At 37.0% G+C, this 17813-nt stretch overlaps 1 protein-coding gene across 1 annotated transcript in view; it reads right to left on the bottom strand.

Annotated features, from left to right (window-relative positions):
- CNTNAP2 (contactin associated protein 2) overlaps nt 1–17813 on the bottom strand; it is a 1147482-nt gene that overhangs the window by 64302 nt on the left and 1065367 nt on the right. The window contains exon 21 of the mRNA XM_064506638.1: nt 14486–14579. Within this exon, the coding sequence (XP_064362708.1) occupies nt 14486–14579 (94 nt within the window). The remainder of the gene's footprint in view (nt 1–14485; nt 14580–17813) is intronic.

Below are 17813 nucleotides of genomic sequence, written 5' to 3'. Positions count from 1 at the left end.
CACACATTGCAGAGAGGAGAGCCATGAGTCCGTACACTTCCAGCATGGTCATTTGGACAACAGGAGCTCCTACAGCTTTCTCCAGCTCTCCTGCTTACCCTAGTATCTTTTACCCTCCAAAACCTGATCCATTTTGAGAGACTTGATCGCCATCATGAATCACATGGCTTTAAAAGCCAATTTGCTTGATCCTGATGAATATTCAAGTTGAGAATATACTAAAGTTTCTGGTAGGAAAAAAAAATTTTTAAACTTCTCCATTCATCATCCCTGTCACTTGGTATTTCCTTTGAGTGGAATAAATGTTTTTCAAGTAGAATGATCTAGTGTGGAATAAGTTCATCTTCTAAATTCTCTCCTGACTAAAACTTGGAACCTTGCTTTTTATGTTTGAAAATCCTTTCCTTTTACACAGTATAGTCTTTATTATATGAACCACTTATTAAAATACAGAGTGCATTTGAGTCAAGAATTTAAAATGGGAAGGGTCAGGTATTTACAGAACTTTGGCAACCTCAAACTATTTCGTAGCTATTGACTGGTATATGTAAACATTTCCTATTTTTCTTGCTCAATGTGTACAAGATGTTCCCTACTGAATTCTCATTTAAATTAACACATTAAAGCCTCAATAGAAACTTTAAAAATGAAAACAACTTAACAAAAACTACACTTAAATTTAACCTAAATTAACTTAAATTTAGCAACAATAAGTTGATGAGCACAACAGGCACCTCTGAGAAACAACACTATTTTAGGCATGCAACAGCTGAGGCAAAGAGAAGAAATAATCCACCTATAATCTGTAAAAGCCATTTGAGAAATAAACCTGAGACTTTCAACTCTCAATTTCCGTCCATAAAATGTAAATGAGATTTTGGGCTATAATACCTTAAACTAAACAGATTTTACTGTGAATTCTAGGTGTATTAGACATGACTGAATGAGGATCGCACTCCCAAATCCTCCAACTAGTGGCTGGAGTTTTCACAGCTTGAAGTTAAGAAGTTACATAATCCAAAGATTATCCAAACCCACAATCAGCTGTTCCCCCTCATATATTCCCTCATTGTATCACTTTTCAGAACTTCCCAGGAAAAAAAACAAAATGTTTAAAAATGCTTTGCAATTCTTCAATTACATGCCAGAGGTGTAAGACTGTTATTTGGAACAAGAGGCGAGTACCGATGCACACCGTTCCTTTCCTCTCATCCCCTTTTCTAACACAAAGAACTCATTGCTTAAAGGGCTCGGAGGACCCCAGCTGTTGCAGCAGTATTTGAGAGTCCGAAAAGCATCTTCCTGAGTGCAGCAACAAAGATACTTTTGGCACTATTAACCTCCCTAAAATCTTATTAAAAATGTTTTGTCCAAAAACCAGAGCTATTCTTTAGGATACATGGTAGGTAACGTGTTCACTGTAGAAGTCACTCAAAATAAAACCAGTCTGCATGACCCAAAGTAATTCAGATATTTCCTAAGCCTGACAGATCACAGACCCTGCAGTTTTATTGCTGTTCTGTTTGTTGATATCTAAAGCAGGACAGCAGAAAAAATGCTTCTGACTTGAGCAAGTAATACTAGAGATAGCTCAGAAACTTTAAGCAAAATATAATATTGCAGTCTACTAGTTGGTCTTTTTGTATTCCACATAGATGAATCACAGATGGGCCTCTGGGCTACACTGAATTGGGAAGGAAGAAAGAAACATCCCTATGAACTAGGAGAAAAAAATGCTCTTGGCTCAAAACAAAGTTATTCCACTGGGAAAAGTGTGTTTCTTTAGCAAAAAAAAAAAAAAAAAAAAAAAAAAAGCATCTTAATAAATGCTCAGACTTGTATTACTGTAACATGTTGTATATAAGAGAATTAGCTACTATTAGCTACAGGTGTGTTTTGGTGACTAAATGCTGTTTTTGGTGTGGATCAGTTTATAATGGGAAAAACAAGGCCCAGATCACAACGACGATATAGCTTGGCAAAGTTTAAGATAGGTTGCACTTGACACTTTCTAGCAGCCATGTATGCTCTCTCAAGCAGCTCCTTCAAGGGGTTTCATAGGAAAAAATGCTAAAGAGAAAATGAGGCAACAAACTTCATCTTACAATAATTCATTACAGATTTCTGAGAAACTTTCCAGTTCTTTATCCTGCCCTGACGATCCAAGGATTTTGTGGCTTATTAAGATTTTGGATGTTTTTCTTCATTTATATTTCATTGCTAAATAGAAAAGGAAAGTGTTCAACTGTTACGGTAGTCTTACTAGGGTAAAAAAATAAATAGAATTTGGGTTTGCCTATGGCTAATTAAAATCATTTGAGAAGCTTCTTTTGAAGTTCATATCCCTCTATTTCTCCCACAGCTTTTGCAGTCTCTCAGTCTCTGTTAGGCTTGAATCAGTCCTAGCCAACTGACAGACTTCTGGGGCTTCTGGTTGGCATGGCATTCCTTCCCACAAGCTTCATATACATGTCTCATAAATAACAGCTCAGTCATCAGAGAGCTCATTAGTTTTTGTATGTCCTTTATAACCTCTGATCCTCATCCTGTAATGCCAGGAAGTCTAATTTGGCTTCTATCTCATTAAATGTATCATTTTGTCCATCTTTAAATTAGAGGGAAAGCTAAGATGTTACTTATGCAAAATGTAAAAGAAGTCTCTAATTCCTAGTACAATCAATGCATGCATAGTAAACTAGTCTCATCTTCATTTTGTCACATTATTGACTGTTTTGCAAAGAATCCCATGAGAATATAGAACCAAAAAACCAACTAAAGGTTGCCATTTGCCAAAGGATATTGTGAATTATGCTAATTTTATGCTAAATGAATATGGACTGAGCGAAGAAAGTATGTATTTTTGACGTAGTAAACAGAAATCACCTTGTATGTGGCTGAACGAAAAAGATATAACAAGTTGATCAGTTTCTATGAATTGCAATAGTGGTTGTCTCAAAGAAGTCTTACAGTATCAGTATTTCTGAGGTGTTTCATCATCCGCAACTCAAGACTTCCTTTGTACAAAACTTTGGAAGACAAAGATTTTTTCGGCTCATTCTAGCTTGATTATTTTGAAGTATGCCATTTTTCTGATACTTGATGGCGAATCTGTTTCCATTGTTAGACGTTTTTGAAGACCTGCATACATTACAATGAAAATTTCACACAGTTTGGATTCTCCTGTTGGTAAGAAAAATCAAAAGACAATTGTGTTGATGAATATGCTTTTCATGTAACCATGAGGCAGCTGGCAATCTCTCCAATCAGAGCAAGGAGGACTAGTAAAATACTGAACACTCCCCGAGGAAAGCAGAAAGTAGGAAGGGCTAATGAAAATAGTAATAGTATGTTGTTTTGCTATCAGACTGAATAAGCTAAAAATGTTCCCTTATGGTGGGAGGTTGACTGTAACTTTACTTAACTGCTTCATCTGTCGGCAGAGTACAACCCTGACATTTCAGCAGCTGAAAAAGCATTGAGATAGCTTCATAAGATTATGTGGTCAAAAAGGAGATACTTCTGGAATGTGGTGTACATTTATGGGAAAGGAAACAGACATCTCTAAAAATAAAGACATTCTTTGAATAACATACTGTATTTTAAGAGTAAAAGTTAAAGTGTATCACCATGAGAGAACCTATTTCGAACCCTCCATCATATAATGAACCCAGCAAAGAAGCTTTCCACCAGAGAACCCTTTCAGGAGCATCTTTCGCCATATATGCATTTGCAGATGAACTGTCTCAGATCATTTCTGGATCCTGGTGAAAAATTTCAGCTGCTATAGCCGAAGTCCCCCCCACTGGAGACTTGTGGGTATCCAGACAGATGTCATCTTTCACTCCAAAAGTCATTCCATTCCTTTCTTATCCTCAAGACAATCTGCATGATTAAATTAAAATAAATCCTTTCACTTCCCTAGATACGTAAAGGCCTACTTGTTAGACCAGACCTCCAGTATTTTACTGGCTAGTAAACAACTTCTTGCTTCAACAGTGGGGTAAGATGCTGCCTTCCCCTGTTCGTTGAGTTATTACCATGGTTCAACTTGAAATTGTGTCCATCTGAAATTTATCTGAAATATGTTTCACCACATTTGAAGCTGCACATTAAAAACATGTGTGATATAAAAATAGAAATAAAGTAAATATATCTAACTCATTATTGTTGACTGAGACACGACAAGCAGGAACAATGGGTTTGGGATGACTGATTCCCAATGTTTTTCTCCTAAGCATACCTTATACCAGGCAAAGAAACAGGGACGACCAATCTATATTGAGTAACATCACAGCTATATTATTCCTGACAAGTTTTAAGCTAGTTCACTTAACATCTGTAACATACTACTGTGCATGTTATTGATGTATGGCCATAGCTGAAGACATTTAGAATGAAACAGGCAACTTTTTGAATGAGCTCATCTTCAGTGGCAACTGATAGTATTTTAACTGTTCCCTGAAATAAGTGGATGGATAATACATTACTGTACCCATCAGAAAGAGATTATGAGTAAGTATTTATATAGCTTAAAAAGTTGCTGGGCAGAAACACTTAAAAATAAGACATCAGTCAGGTTTTAGTTCCGTATTTGAAATAACGAGAGCATTTCTTTTAAAGAAATGCAAAATAATCTACCTTCAAAGGTCCATCTTAAAAGGAAAATGTGAAATTATCTTTCCATAATTTCTTTCCTACCCTTTTGTTTCTGATAATGGGAACTGAGTAAATAATTTACAATGAATAATTTAGTCCATGAATTTATAGTTCTGTATAAAGTACCTATGAAAAGACTGTCTTCTCTTCACATTTATTCATTACTTAACATTGTTTGAGGAATATGCTGATGTTACTTTACTCTGTCTTGATTATACATTCACAGAGCAGAGAAAATTTTTCTTATGCAGAGAACAGCAGTGCAGTGTACACTTACTGTACATATTATATAAGGTCTACTTAAGGCTGTGGATTAAAAAAGAGTTTAACAGTGCAAAGATTTTGTGCTGAGGCTTTGAACTGAGATAAATTTCTTCCTAATAAAGCTGCATAGCTTAAAGCGTATCTGCACTGACAGGTCCAGACTTCCCTGAGACAATGAAAGCTGGCCAGACATAAGGCAGCTCTGACCCCAAATGTGTGAAGGTGCATTAGTGCAGTACTGTGCTACAGCTAATAGTCCTAGTCCCTTATCAGGGAATTATTATTTAAGGCACAGCAGCATGCTGTGCACTATACACTATATATATGTGTACATATATAGATATGCACATATATGCATACGTATGTGTGTGTGTGTACATATATATATATGTACATGCACAACTATATGTTGCACTATAATTTTCAGAGTGAAGCTGGTCTACTATGTCTGGCCAGCTCATAGCATGGTCAATTTGAGCTCTGGTTGTGCACATGTGTGTGTTAGATGTTCCCTTTCTCAGGTCCGGTCATTAGGAGCAACCCAAAGTCTGTTCTTGGCCGGAACAATCTCAGCTGTTGATCATATATGTAGACTGTTTGATGTCTTAGTGGAAGTAACAAGAGCTCTGACAGCTTTGACAGCTTTGACAGCTGACTCCCTCCCAAAAAGTAGCAAACTTCTCACTTTTTCCAACTTGCATGAAGCACTGAGTTTTAGGGAGAAGGTAGGACAGTAAAGGGATCTGTCCCATAAAACCACAGGAAATTTTGCTCTTGTTCACACCCTCGAGATTCTCACATCCCTTGCCTTTCTCGGATCCTCCAACAAGCTGAACAACCTTTACCTGAGCTCTCGGAATCCTCTGGAGCTTCTGGTATAAGAGGCCATTGCAGATCAGAAGAGGACATGAGCATTTTCAAATTATTACCAATAGGAGTGAAAATTAGGACAGCTGTTGAGGGAGAGGGTTGACTTGATCCTGGTGTTCTTCCAAAACAAGAGGCACATGTGATTTCTCTTTTTTATCTGACAGCCTCTCAGAATTGGACCCACAGACTCTAAGACATGCAATCTCTTGGAGAGATTATCATTCGTCTTATCAAGGCTGAGGAGAATTTAAATTTCAGTATTTTTTTTAGGTTATGTGATGTTCTGTTCTGATTTTTCCCCACTGTCTTTCATAAGTGAAACACACAGCAGATAATTGAGTTTTTTTTTAACTGTCAATCAATGATATGCTGAATGAGTTTCAAATTAGACATAATTTGTTTATGCATCCTTACAAGGAATGGCATGTAGATAAGCTGAGCCCTCAGTCAAAATAATCTGACCAGAATGCATATTTTTACATCTGTTTCTGGTCAAAATACAGGTGTGCATTCATATTATTTTTCAATGTTTTTATTTGGTGCCATGGGCAGAGGTTGGCCATGTGAGATAAAATAGTGTAAAATCTAAAGAACTTGGCCTAGTAAAAACAAACTGTTTTTGTCAGTTCTGTCTCTATCACTTTAAGGATAATATATTTTGATTTTCTGTTTGTCCTCCAAACATATTTGTTGGGAAATTAAAACATGCCCTCACTTTCCACTTCAGGTCTTTGTATACCTTTGGCTTTCTATTTTCAGACTGTACAGTACTTCATTTTATGATTTACAAGGCTTGAAGGTGCTCTCAGCTCCCTGACTTTGCTGTCTATCCCATTACAGTTTTATAGGGCCAGCAGTAAGTTTTACTGAAGCCCCTGGTGATCCTGTCATGTTCAGTTCACCTCTTTGACCCTCTGAGGCAGCTGCATTTGAAATAAATTAGCACTAGATATGACACAGTATGGGTGAAATGGATCCTCTCCTTCTGTGGTAAGGACAACCTGTACATTTAATACATGCCAACTTATCAAAATACAGAAGTTAGGAAAAGGTCATTCTAATTATTGGAGTTTTAGCTTTCCTTTTATTCAATTGCTTTTAAATGGTGTTATCACATGCTTTTGAATATCAGATAAGACTTGCGAAAATATTCTGTTCAAAATGGCATAAACTGAATTAAATGTCTCTATAAGCTCATAATTTACTTTTTCAGAACCAGATGCTTACTTTGGAAAGAACAGTAGAACAATGGGATTATTCTTTGCAAAATTTTGTAGAGCAACTTATGCAAAATGATTTTTGGAGAAAAAGCATAATGGAATAAAACATTGTAATTTAGGAACTACGAGACTGTTCTTGCCTGCTATTACAGACTAGGGCGAATGCTAGAAGAACATGGGTAAAAGAAGGTAGATGATGCTTATTGTCCTTTTCAGGCTCAAACTAAAGATACTCCAGGCCAGCAAAATAACAAGCAACTCTCTAGAGCTGTTGAATGAGACCACAGAAGGTCTGAAGATTGGTAATCAGTGAGGTGCTTTTACACAGAAAAGCATAATAAGCAAGAAAGAGGGCAGCTGCCAGCTGCAAAGTACAGCATAGGGGCTGAGAGATGAAGAATGACCTGAAGAGTGGGAGTGAAAAGTTAGTGGAAAAAGACAACTCCAGGTGATACACTAAAAAGATTTTTTTCCCAAAGAGCATAGTTAGCTATGCTCAGGACTATTGTGACTACCAGAGTGTCCAATTTAGTCCAGCTTGCCTGGAGTCTACCTTCTGCCTCTCTAGAATTGCCAACTGGCCAGTGCAGCAAAAGCTGAATTGCACAATATTCTGGAAAATAGAAAGATGAGAGATGAATGGTACCAATGAATATTCTTGGCTTCTCTTCTTCAGTGCAGTTCTCAAACAAAAGATAAAATTCACTTGGGCTACTCTGATTTCTGTCAAAAAAGTTATTCCGGTGGAACTGGCAGCTCAAAGTGCTTATGCTCTCCCCTCTGATGGGGGGGACTGTAGCTGGGAAGTGTTCCTTTCTGAATAGGCTCTGCAGGCAGGATCTCTCAGAGAAACATACAGGTCAAAAGCTCAGATGTCTGAAAGAAAAAATTATTTTACTTTTACTTTGGTTTTTTTTTTTGTTTGTTTGCTTTAATAGGAAAAGTTGAGGAGCATTTCCACCTTTACCAAAAACACTGCTAACATAGAGAGGTGAACAGACAGACAGACAGATCTGAGGTCAGAGAGACAGGCAATATTATATCCTTGAAGAGTTTTTAACCGGGCTGGTGCTATGATTCAGGGGTCATGTGGGAGCACTTTCTGGAGGAAAAGGAAAACTGTCCAGATATTATATTTTTGTATGCTAATTCCTGTTTGACCCATGCAGGGAAAGCACATCTTCACTATTCAGCTGCTACTGTAGCAGAAGGGCATATGTAGTATGACAATATACATGGGCACTCTCCCTGTGTTTACAGCACTGAATGCTAGCACTGATGCTGAGAAATGAGGTAGCAGGCAGAGATACTTCGAAGTAAGTTAGTGGATGAATTTACTGTATCCTACCTATTTTCTGCTCATTATCTGTGAAAGTAAGATAAGCTATACTGCACTCAGATGATACACCTACGCTGCAAAGTAAAAGAGAGTCAGAGAGCAAATTCAGGCAGTGGAGCACTCACTGTCCACGCTACTCATGTATGTTATGATGTACTAACAAATATATGTCAACGATGTGTAATAGCATACTTACAGGTTACTCATTATCTATTTAAAACTTTGTATTATCTCCTAGGGGCCAAATGTAAAAGACCTGTGCAAAGTACTTTGCAATATTGGAGATCTAATTCCAAACTGATATTTGGTTAAATGGTTTCTTTGATTAACATTAATGCTATATCAGATTATGGAATTGTCAAGCAGCAGACCCAAACTGAGTGCCAGTGATGACAATGCCCATGCCCAAGGTTATCAAAAACCTCTTTTCAATGATGCTAAATGTTCTCAAAGTGATGAATAGGTTTAAACACTGCAACTCCTATTGACATGAAGCAAAGCTAGTAAATTATAAAACTCTTCAGTAGTGTGGAAACAAACATGGGCATTGAAGTTGTTTTTGAAAATGTTTGATGTCTATGGTAGGATGAATTACATTTTAGCTCATTTCTGTCTTTCAGCTAGAAGTGCTGAAGCATTAAACTGCCAGGCTTATTCTATGGAAAGCAAAGCAGTAGTTAAGAATAGTGGTAATTTAGTAGCAAGGAATAATTACTCCAGTCTGTCTGCTTCTTAGGAGAATTACCATTGTACCTGCTGCTTGTGAATTTTGAACCTTTGTCTCATATTATCCAGTATCTACTAATGGAAAGATGGCACACAGGAAAAAAGTAGCTCTGATTTCTATACCTTACCTAAGCCAAATGCAAACAATGTCATTTATCTCTTACTTTCTACTTCTCTCCTACTATCTACCTCTTCTTTTTGAGGAATCTCCCTCTTGAGAAAAGAATCCATGCCCCTAGGGTGTTTTCCAGGATCTCTGTGTAGTTGCAGAGTGATGCCAGCTGCTTCTGTAAGAAGGAAGGTAGACCTGTAAGGTCCTGTCTTTTTGCTACTCTTGTATTAGAAATACCTAAAGAACACTGTCATGAGGTAGCAGCATAAATGCCTACAGAGATTTGTTGCAGGGACAGCTGTGAGTTTGGAAACAGATAATCATGTCTGTGCTATTGATGACTTGTATTATGTTTATTGTTTCCATGTGACTATTTAAACTTTTTTGAAACAATAAAATTTGATTTGGGATGGGAAGCAGACAAGGAACATGTTTCCTTTACTTCCCCACCACTTTCCCAAGAGCAATGATTGTCTGATCTTGGTGTTTCTGGGCGGAACCAAGTATCTCATTAAGAAATCCTAAAACTATTTCTGTTCAGCAGAATGATACTTTTATAAAATCATGTTTGTACAGCTAGTTGTTTATTAATGCATACGAAACCCCAAAGAAATACTTCACTTTTACTTAAGTAATGAAATACAGACTATGACATCAGTTCTTTAGCAGTCTGGATAACTGAAATTGCTGTAGCCTTCCAGAAGGATGTGAAGACAAACCTGAACATTTCATCCAAAATCAGTACACTTAGAGGGAAGAGAGAAATGAACTTCTCTGCCCTACTCTGCCTCACTAATGGGTCTCAAACTGCAGCCTAAATGAAAATTTGGATTCAAATCTGAATTGTGCCATGTAACACTTCCTGTCATATATTGCAGTTTTTGCTTTTTCTCTTCATAGCTGGTCATCCTGATAGCCAGCTTTTAGCTCTTATCGTGTTTGTGTTAACTGCCAAGCATAAGTATGATTAAATAACATATTAAAGATCTTCCTTAAAACATTACCAATTACCTTCTAAACTGTTTATAAATACCTTCTATTTCTCTAGTGCTATTATTTTTATTACTGTATACCCATATAAAATTGCATTCACTGCTTCCTTTGCTTTTATTCCACACCTCAAATCATAATTAATTTTGTGTGTATAAGAACTATAGACTGAAAGCCTTTATTTCCAGTTTCCCAGAAGACTAAACATATTTTGTATTGGTGGTTTTGAAGTCAATGCACAACAGCGTTTTGTGGAAATTATTTCAGGAAAGCAGAAAACACCTCAACTTAAAGTACAAGAAATGCTCCCTGATTACAACTGCAGTTCAGTCAGTTCTTTTTGTCTCTAATGTGATCCTCCTGATTTACAGAAAATATTATGAACAATTACGAGGCATGGAGACATTTCCCCACTATTTTATTAATCAGCCATATTGTTGTAACACCTACAGCAAGAATTGTTGTTGCATTGTGGTAGGTATTGTACAAGTGATCATTTCTGATTGGCAGTAGATTAGCTATTACAGCAAGCACAGCTGTGGCAGAATCTGCTGTTCCTATGCAAATAGCCCTAATAAAAATGGAAATAAGACAGGCAGAAGACCAGTTTTGAAGTAGAATTGTTCCAAAGTGCTCCTCAAAAACCCATCTGTCTTTAAAAATAAGGCCTTGCATTCATTTTTGATGACAAATAAGACTTGCATAGTATGGGAATAACAGAAACTCAATATAACTGATAACAGACTAGCAATGAAATATGAGGATACTCCCATATTGCCTATTTAAAGAATATAATTGTAGGTGGGTACAAATTGTAACTTGATATATGTATCCAGATCTTCAGCTGGTGCAAATCCCTCTGGTCCACTGAAATATGTCTAGCCAGTATGATGTGACAATTAGGAGCTTTAAAAATACTGAATTCTGCATCTACTTTGCCCTTCAAACTGCTGAACTCATATAAGAAGGTTAACCTTGCTCTTCTCTCAGTCAACATTCCCTCGAGAGTTACGCAGGAAAGCTGATCAATGTGATGGGCATTCATGCAACAATTTTACACCAGTAAATCAGTGTCCCTGTAGATAGGTTGATTTTTTTCCTGGCAGAAAGAATAGATTTTTTTGTTTCTTTACAACCGATTTACTCTTTCATGTAATAAAATATCATGTTTTGCACAGACAATAGCATAAACAAAGGAGAGGAAGCAAAAGTATCATATTTCCTACTGCACTAAAATAACGATATGCAGTTAAAAAATGAAGTAATCAGTCTGAGGAATAATAGGAGGGACTGTATATAACAAATGCACAGTGCAGTTTATAACAATGGATGACATATAGCATCTTAACAAACAGGGAAGTGGTTGTCTGAGGTTTAAAATCACCAAGTAGCAGAAGAAAACAGAGGCATAACTTATCCACAAATCACTCTTTAAGTCTGTGATATTCCAAGAATTTTGCCCATTCCAACCCGTAAGCTAGCAGAGGAACTGAAAATGGGAATCAGTTTGCTGTGACTTCTTTATGCCCTCTGGTGACAGTCTTTAACTGTACCGTAAGTATTTGTGGGATAGATATTATCAAGATTATGTTTACTTTTTCATATACCTTTCATTCAGGTCCAAATTCCAGTCTTAGAACTCACTTTCAATTCATGTTTTCAGTGTGCCTTGTTTATAAAGAGTGAGAGGGATATAAACCAGAAGCTCCCAGGCATTTAAATTTTTACTTTTCACATAATAAAAATCAACTTAGATTCAGTGACTCTGCTACTTTTTCTTTCTTGTTTTTACATTTCTTTATTATGAAAAAGTCCAGTGAATCCTATGATCCTTGACTATTGCAGGCAGAATAGTTAAGTTTCATTTCTCATTTGGTTGGATCAACTGAGACAGTCAGTGTATACTTAAAATTCTATTTTCAACCAGATCTACAACTTTTTGCAAAGGAGCCAAACGTGAGGTGTTGTGGGTTTAGATCTGTAGGAACTGAGCTAAGTTGATAACTCATTTCATCTGAGTCAAAATGCCTGTCAGATGGTTATCATGCCTTTCAGTCATTGCCAACATTTAAACAACCTAGACATGAAAGGATGTAGCATGAACCCTCTGAGGTGCCCAGTTCTTACAGCCCGTTTATTCTTCAAGAATGCCTAATGAAAATTTCAGAATGGTTAAACACAGCAAAGAAACCAATACTTGGGCAAGGGGTTACATGGGAGACAACTGGGTGGACTTTGACTACGTAGTGATATGAGTAAGCTGAAAAATTCAGCTCGGAAATAATCAGTCCAAAGACTAAATCTCCTATCTATGTTCCAGCTGCATCCATTTGATTACCTAACTCTGTTGCTAGATACACCTGTCACCTCAGCAATTTAAAGGAATAAGAAATTGTTCTGCTTGCAGAGTTCTGTCTATACTCTCTATTCAGTCCATTGTAAGAGAGTGTATCATACACATTATTTCTTGTTTTCTCTTTCATTTTGTTTTTCTTCCTTTTTTTCTTTTTACACAGCAGTATACAGTGCACTGTTTTCTTTTACGTTTTAGGCATTACCCTTTTCTTTCTCTTCACCCTTTGATATATCTTTTCTGCTACAATATTTTCTCTATTCTATGCCTATCTCCATATTATCTCTCTCACATGCCTTGCTCAGCTTCCTCCCAAAGCATTGCCTAATTATAAAGATAGGGAAATACTCCAGTTTTAGCTGGATCCAAACAACCATTCAAAAGAGTCAAGCCTATCTGGAAGACTGATGTGAGGAGGCAATGCTGCCATACTCTGGTAGTTTTTTGGAAAACACCTGAAACTTTGCAGAGAACTGTAATTTCAGAGATGACAGAACTACTTTGGCAACGAGTCTGTTACACGAGATGAGCACTGTAACTCTCTGCAGCAAACAGTAGCTTTTGAGCTTCATGTTTTTGCCAACAATTATCTGTCAGGAAAGAGTCAAGCCTCAGTCCTTGCCTGCAGAGTTATTCCAGCTGCTTAACGCTCTGCCCCAAGTCTTTCATCTCCTCGCTTTGAATTTAATGACGAGGCTGGCCAGCAGTCTGGCCGAGAATAAGTACTAGTCTAACTGCCCTAATTCAGTGCGGTCAGTTGGAAACGCACCCAATTTCCAGAGCTGCCAAAATGAGATTTCACATCCTTTTGTGCCATCTACTGAACTGACTTTGAGAATATCAGAATTCAAGTCTCTCTTGCTAGCCAAGCATTTTAGAGGCTTTTGATTTCCTATTTCACAGAAGTTCAACAAGTTAAATTTTAAAAACAGAGCAAATGGAAAACTATATCTTTGGAAAGCCACACTAGCAATTCTACTTCAAAAATCAGTGCTTGCAGTTCACAAGTCACTACCTTATACCACTGAACAAAGAAAAGTTTAAAATTTTCTGAATTTGACAGTTCACTGTAGTTCAAACAGTCATGTCCTTGTGAAAAGCACTAAGAGGAAGCAATATCAATATCACCCCTCCTCGAAAAGGGGGAAAAGCCCTCATTAGAAGGTGTAAATGTCAGGAGAATAATTGCTTCCTGAAGTGAATAACCTTGGAAATTTGTTCAAGATGCCAGTACTGGAGAAATTAAGCAACGGTAACCAGGATGGCCTAAAAGCAAACGAACGCAGTTTAAGATGCCTCTGCTTTGCCTTTTGATGTCAGCTGGGGAGGTGACCAGGAAGTTGCCACACTGAAAAATAGTGAAGACATCCTTAAAAGGGATGGAAAATGTATGGAGGATGACTGTTGCTTTAGGTGTTACAGACTTCCAAAGGACCTAGCTGGTGGGCCTCACTGTGAGAGAGTGACACTATTGCCAGGGTGATGAGGAATACTTACGTCACAAGAGGATGCAAGGGGATAAGAAGGCTCACTGCATGGATAAAGGCATCATATAAAGCATGCAATAACTTCACAGCGAAAGATACTATTCAAAATAACTTCAGTATCTTCTCAGAGAAGCAGTGGTCTCATTGATTTCCTCATATTCTCACTACCTGACACCTAGAGGATGATGAAACTGCACAACTGTGATGTCACCTTCTACCTCATATCTGGGTTTTTCCATAGATTAGCCAGATTATCACCTATCTATGTGTACCTCAGCCTATATGACCACATGAACATAACTCTTCCTTAAGGTATAACTCCAGCATTGCCGCCTTCTAATCAAGAATGAGATGTCCAGCAAGTGTCCTACTGCAAACATCACACATAACACAATTGCATTTGCTTATGGTTTTCAGGATTCTCTACAAATACCTAATAAAATAACCAAGTATAAAATGAAATCTTACCTATAACTTTTCCTAGGAAGAGTGCCTTTGGGGAATTGAACTGAATGTCAGATGCTGTTGGCAGGCTGTAACTTGTTGGAGGATAGTGATCGAGCTGGGGAAAGAGAAAAATAAGATAAGTATTTTGAACCGATATGCCCTCTTATAGTGCTGCTGAACCACATCTGCCCTGTGGAGTTTATGCCACCTCTTATAGCTCTGTCTCCAAATGCTCTAATTTATTTTTGATAAAGGTGAAATAACAGTTAATACCGCTTGCTCCATCTCTGCCATCTCTTAAGTTTCACAAGACCTGGAAAAAATCTAGGACATTTATTTTTTCTGGCTGTTCTAGATTTATCTCAGGTTTTGCCCAAGTATTTCAATATAATTGCTTAAAATAACAACAATAAAAGAGTTTGGTATTATTTGGTATTATTTGGGACCTATGTTACTGCTAAAGGGAGATTTACATGCTTTGCAGGCAGGAGAATAGCTGGGAATTTGAAACTAATGCAGCTGTTGGCCATTCTTCTGCTCTCTCAGAAAATTCATTAAATTAATAAGGTATAAATATTTGCACTTCACATATTTATTATTGTTTTGTTGAAAATGTAGTTCAACTTACTTGTGATGACACCCATTGAAACCTCAGAAATAAATTCAAGAGTGATCAACTTAGCTAAATAATTTTATCTGTAGGAAATTCATTTTTCTTTGATATGGTACAGCTTTCACATCACATTAGCGTATTTTTTCCTGACTTTTTAAAGTATTTAACAGAAAAACGGGAAGAGAGAGGAAGAAAACAAACTGCCTAAGCTCATAATAGCACCATTAAGGTGTTCAATACAGCTCAATAGTGTTTTGATGTTCACATTTTATAAAGGTGAATGGGTGAATTTTTATCTTTGCTGCTGCTATTTATTTTCTTGGGTTTAAATATTATTATACAGGCTTAAAGAGGTCAGAAAAACAATTGTTCATTTTATTCTGGCCCTATATTGGCACGATACAGAATAGAAACTTTTATAGGTGAATTAAGACTTTTCAGGGTGTAACAGATTGCAAGAATAATTCTGGAGAAGCCACAGCACTAAAGGATATACAATTTTCTTCACATATCTTTTTCTCTTGTTTCTAATTTCTAATTCCAAATATCATGATCTTGGATTAATTTGTTTTAATGGCACTGAAAATGTTCAGTCATCAAAAGTTAGTGAATGGCAGACAGAATAGAGTGGAAGGGCTGAATCCCATTTCCCCCTTGAAGAAAGTGAGCTTGTGTACTTGGAAAGCCTACTTATTTCATACCCATGAATCTGCATGGCTGATCATCCAAAAAAACCTAAAACAACTCAAGAAGAGTGCTTTTATCTTTCTTATGAGAAGAGAACATGAGAAGTGCCTATACCTAATAGACAGAGAGGGAAAATGGTCGCTGCAAATGCCAAAAGAGCTTTAGCAGATATGTTCAGAAGTGATTTTTAACTGATCATAACTAGCTGGCACACTGATGATCTAGAACTTGGCCATCAGTGTTCCCCAGAATGACAACTGTTAATCTCTCAATTTTAAACTGTAGACTTTTGAGTTATATGTATGGAAAAACATAGCAAATTTTCTTACTTGGAAATAAGTTTGAGTTTGTTCACAGTATCTCATAAACTCAGAAATAACTGAACAGCTTTCCTCAGATTTTTAAAGAAGAGCAGAAATACATCTTTGAACTGAAATTAGGTTTACATAATTTCAACTCAAAAGGAATAATTTTTTAATGGTTGCAATCAAGTGAATACAAGGAGTTAAAATACAAAAAGGTTACCAATCTCAATCACAGCAGGTCCTACTAAGTACAAACTACAGTTAAGTGCTTGCTACTGGTTTTCCTAATAAAAGGGAAACCAGCACTCTAGCATCCAACATCACTAACGAACCAGCATCAGACCCATTGTTAATGAAAGCTGCAGACATACAAGGTGAGAAAAATATGCCCTTCTTATTTCAGATGACAAATACAGTAATGGCTCAGATCACAGAACTGTTGTGATGTTTGTCAGGATGTTTATTAAACTAAGGTATAGATTTTGGAGAGGCAATATAAGAAAAAAACTGGTAAAAAGACAGATGCACAAAAATCTTGATTCTCCAGTCTCTCATATCCCAAGATTTATCATCATGTAACTTCATTGCCTGCAATGGAATTATTTCTGATTGCATGGGATTCATTTGCAAGGTTCTCCTTTGACGTATAAGGATGCTATATGCCAGGTTCTCCTTATACGTATACATAAAATATAGTGAAGTAAAATAAATACTCTAGTAAAGTAATCCGATATACTGCCATGTTTTCTGTTAGTTGTGAACATTGCTGACATTTAAGTTCTTCCTTTTCCAAAATCAATCAAGTGCACTATGTAAATATTTCTTTTTATTGTGACATGGCATGCTCGTGTTGGGGTTGATCAGATTATCACTAATCTGATTAGATACTAAGAATTGGTAATAATTATTATTTATCTTTCTATCAATTTATCTATCAATGTATTGTTCTAGAGCCCTAGTCATGGTCCAGGTGTCCATTATCAGAGAGAGTATAGGAAACGTAATAAAAAGGTCATCCTTCCCTAATGCAAAGGCTGTCCCTACTGGAAAATGCTAATTGTATCTGTAGGATATAATTGGAAATGAAAAATCTCTTTAAACTCTAAGCATTCACACGCACAAATACAGAGTAGCAAACACTGTCAGCTGTGGTGTGGTGAAATTTCTTTTGTCTTCAGCAAGAATTCAGGATGTGGAAAGGCTAGTACATAATGGATTAAAACACAATCTCAATGTTAGCCATATATAGCTATAGTTTGTTTCTTTGCAATACAGGTCACTGCAAGAATATCAGGCTTGTCTTCTGCCTCTGCCCATATAGTACAACACCAGCTTTGAGGTCTAGGTTTTATTGTTAAGGCACCCTGCAAATTGGGCCCAGAATACCTAATATATCACCAAAGCCTCAGGTTTTGTAGTTCAGGTTATCAAACATCCTATATTTGCTAAGAAGCTCTTCTGAAACTGTGGTGAAAAGAGGTGCAAATCTCACCATTCACAATCTTTGTCATCCCTGGCAAAAACACATAATGGCACTCACATTTAAAATAAGTAAAAAGATACCAGTATTCTGTGACTGTAATCCCAGAAGAATGGCACCATATTTCACCAAATCCCTCAAGCTGGCACGTGGGCATGAGCTGCTCATCTTTGGAAATGGAAATGGTGCCAGTGTCGTGCCAGGGGAGCAAAAGGCAGGGGACGGGCGTTCCCTTGCCCTGTCCCCTTTCCCTCCTCTTATTCT

The sequence above is a fragment of the Dromaius novaehollandiae genome, chromosome 2 (genome assembly GCF_036370855.1).
Source record: "Dromaius novaehollandiae isolate bDroNov1 chromosome 2, bDroNov1.hap1, whole genome shotgun sequence".
Taxonomy (NCBI): domain Eukaryota; kingdom Metazoa; phylum Chordata; class Aves; order Casuariiformes; family Dromaiidae; genus Dromaius; species Dromaius novaehollandiae.
The sequence above is the reverse complement of the archived record's forward strand: the minus strand, read 5'-3'. Positions and strand labels throughout refer to the sequence as shown.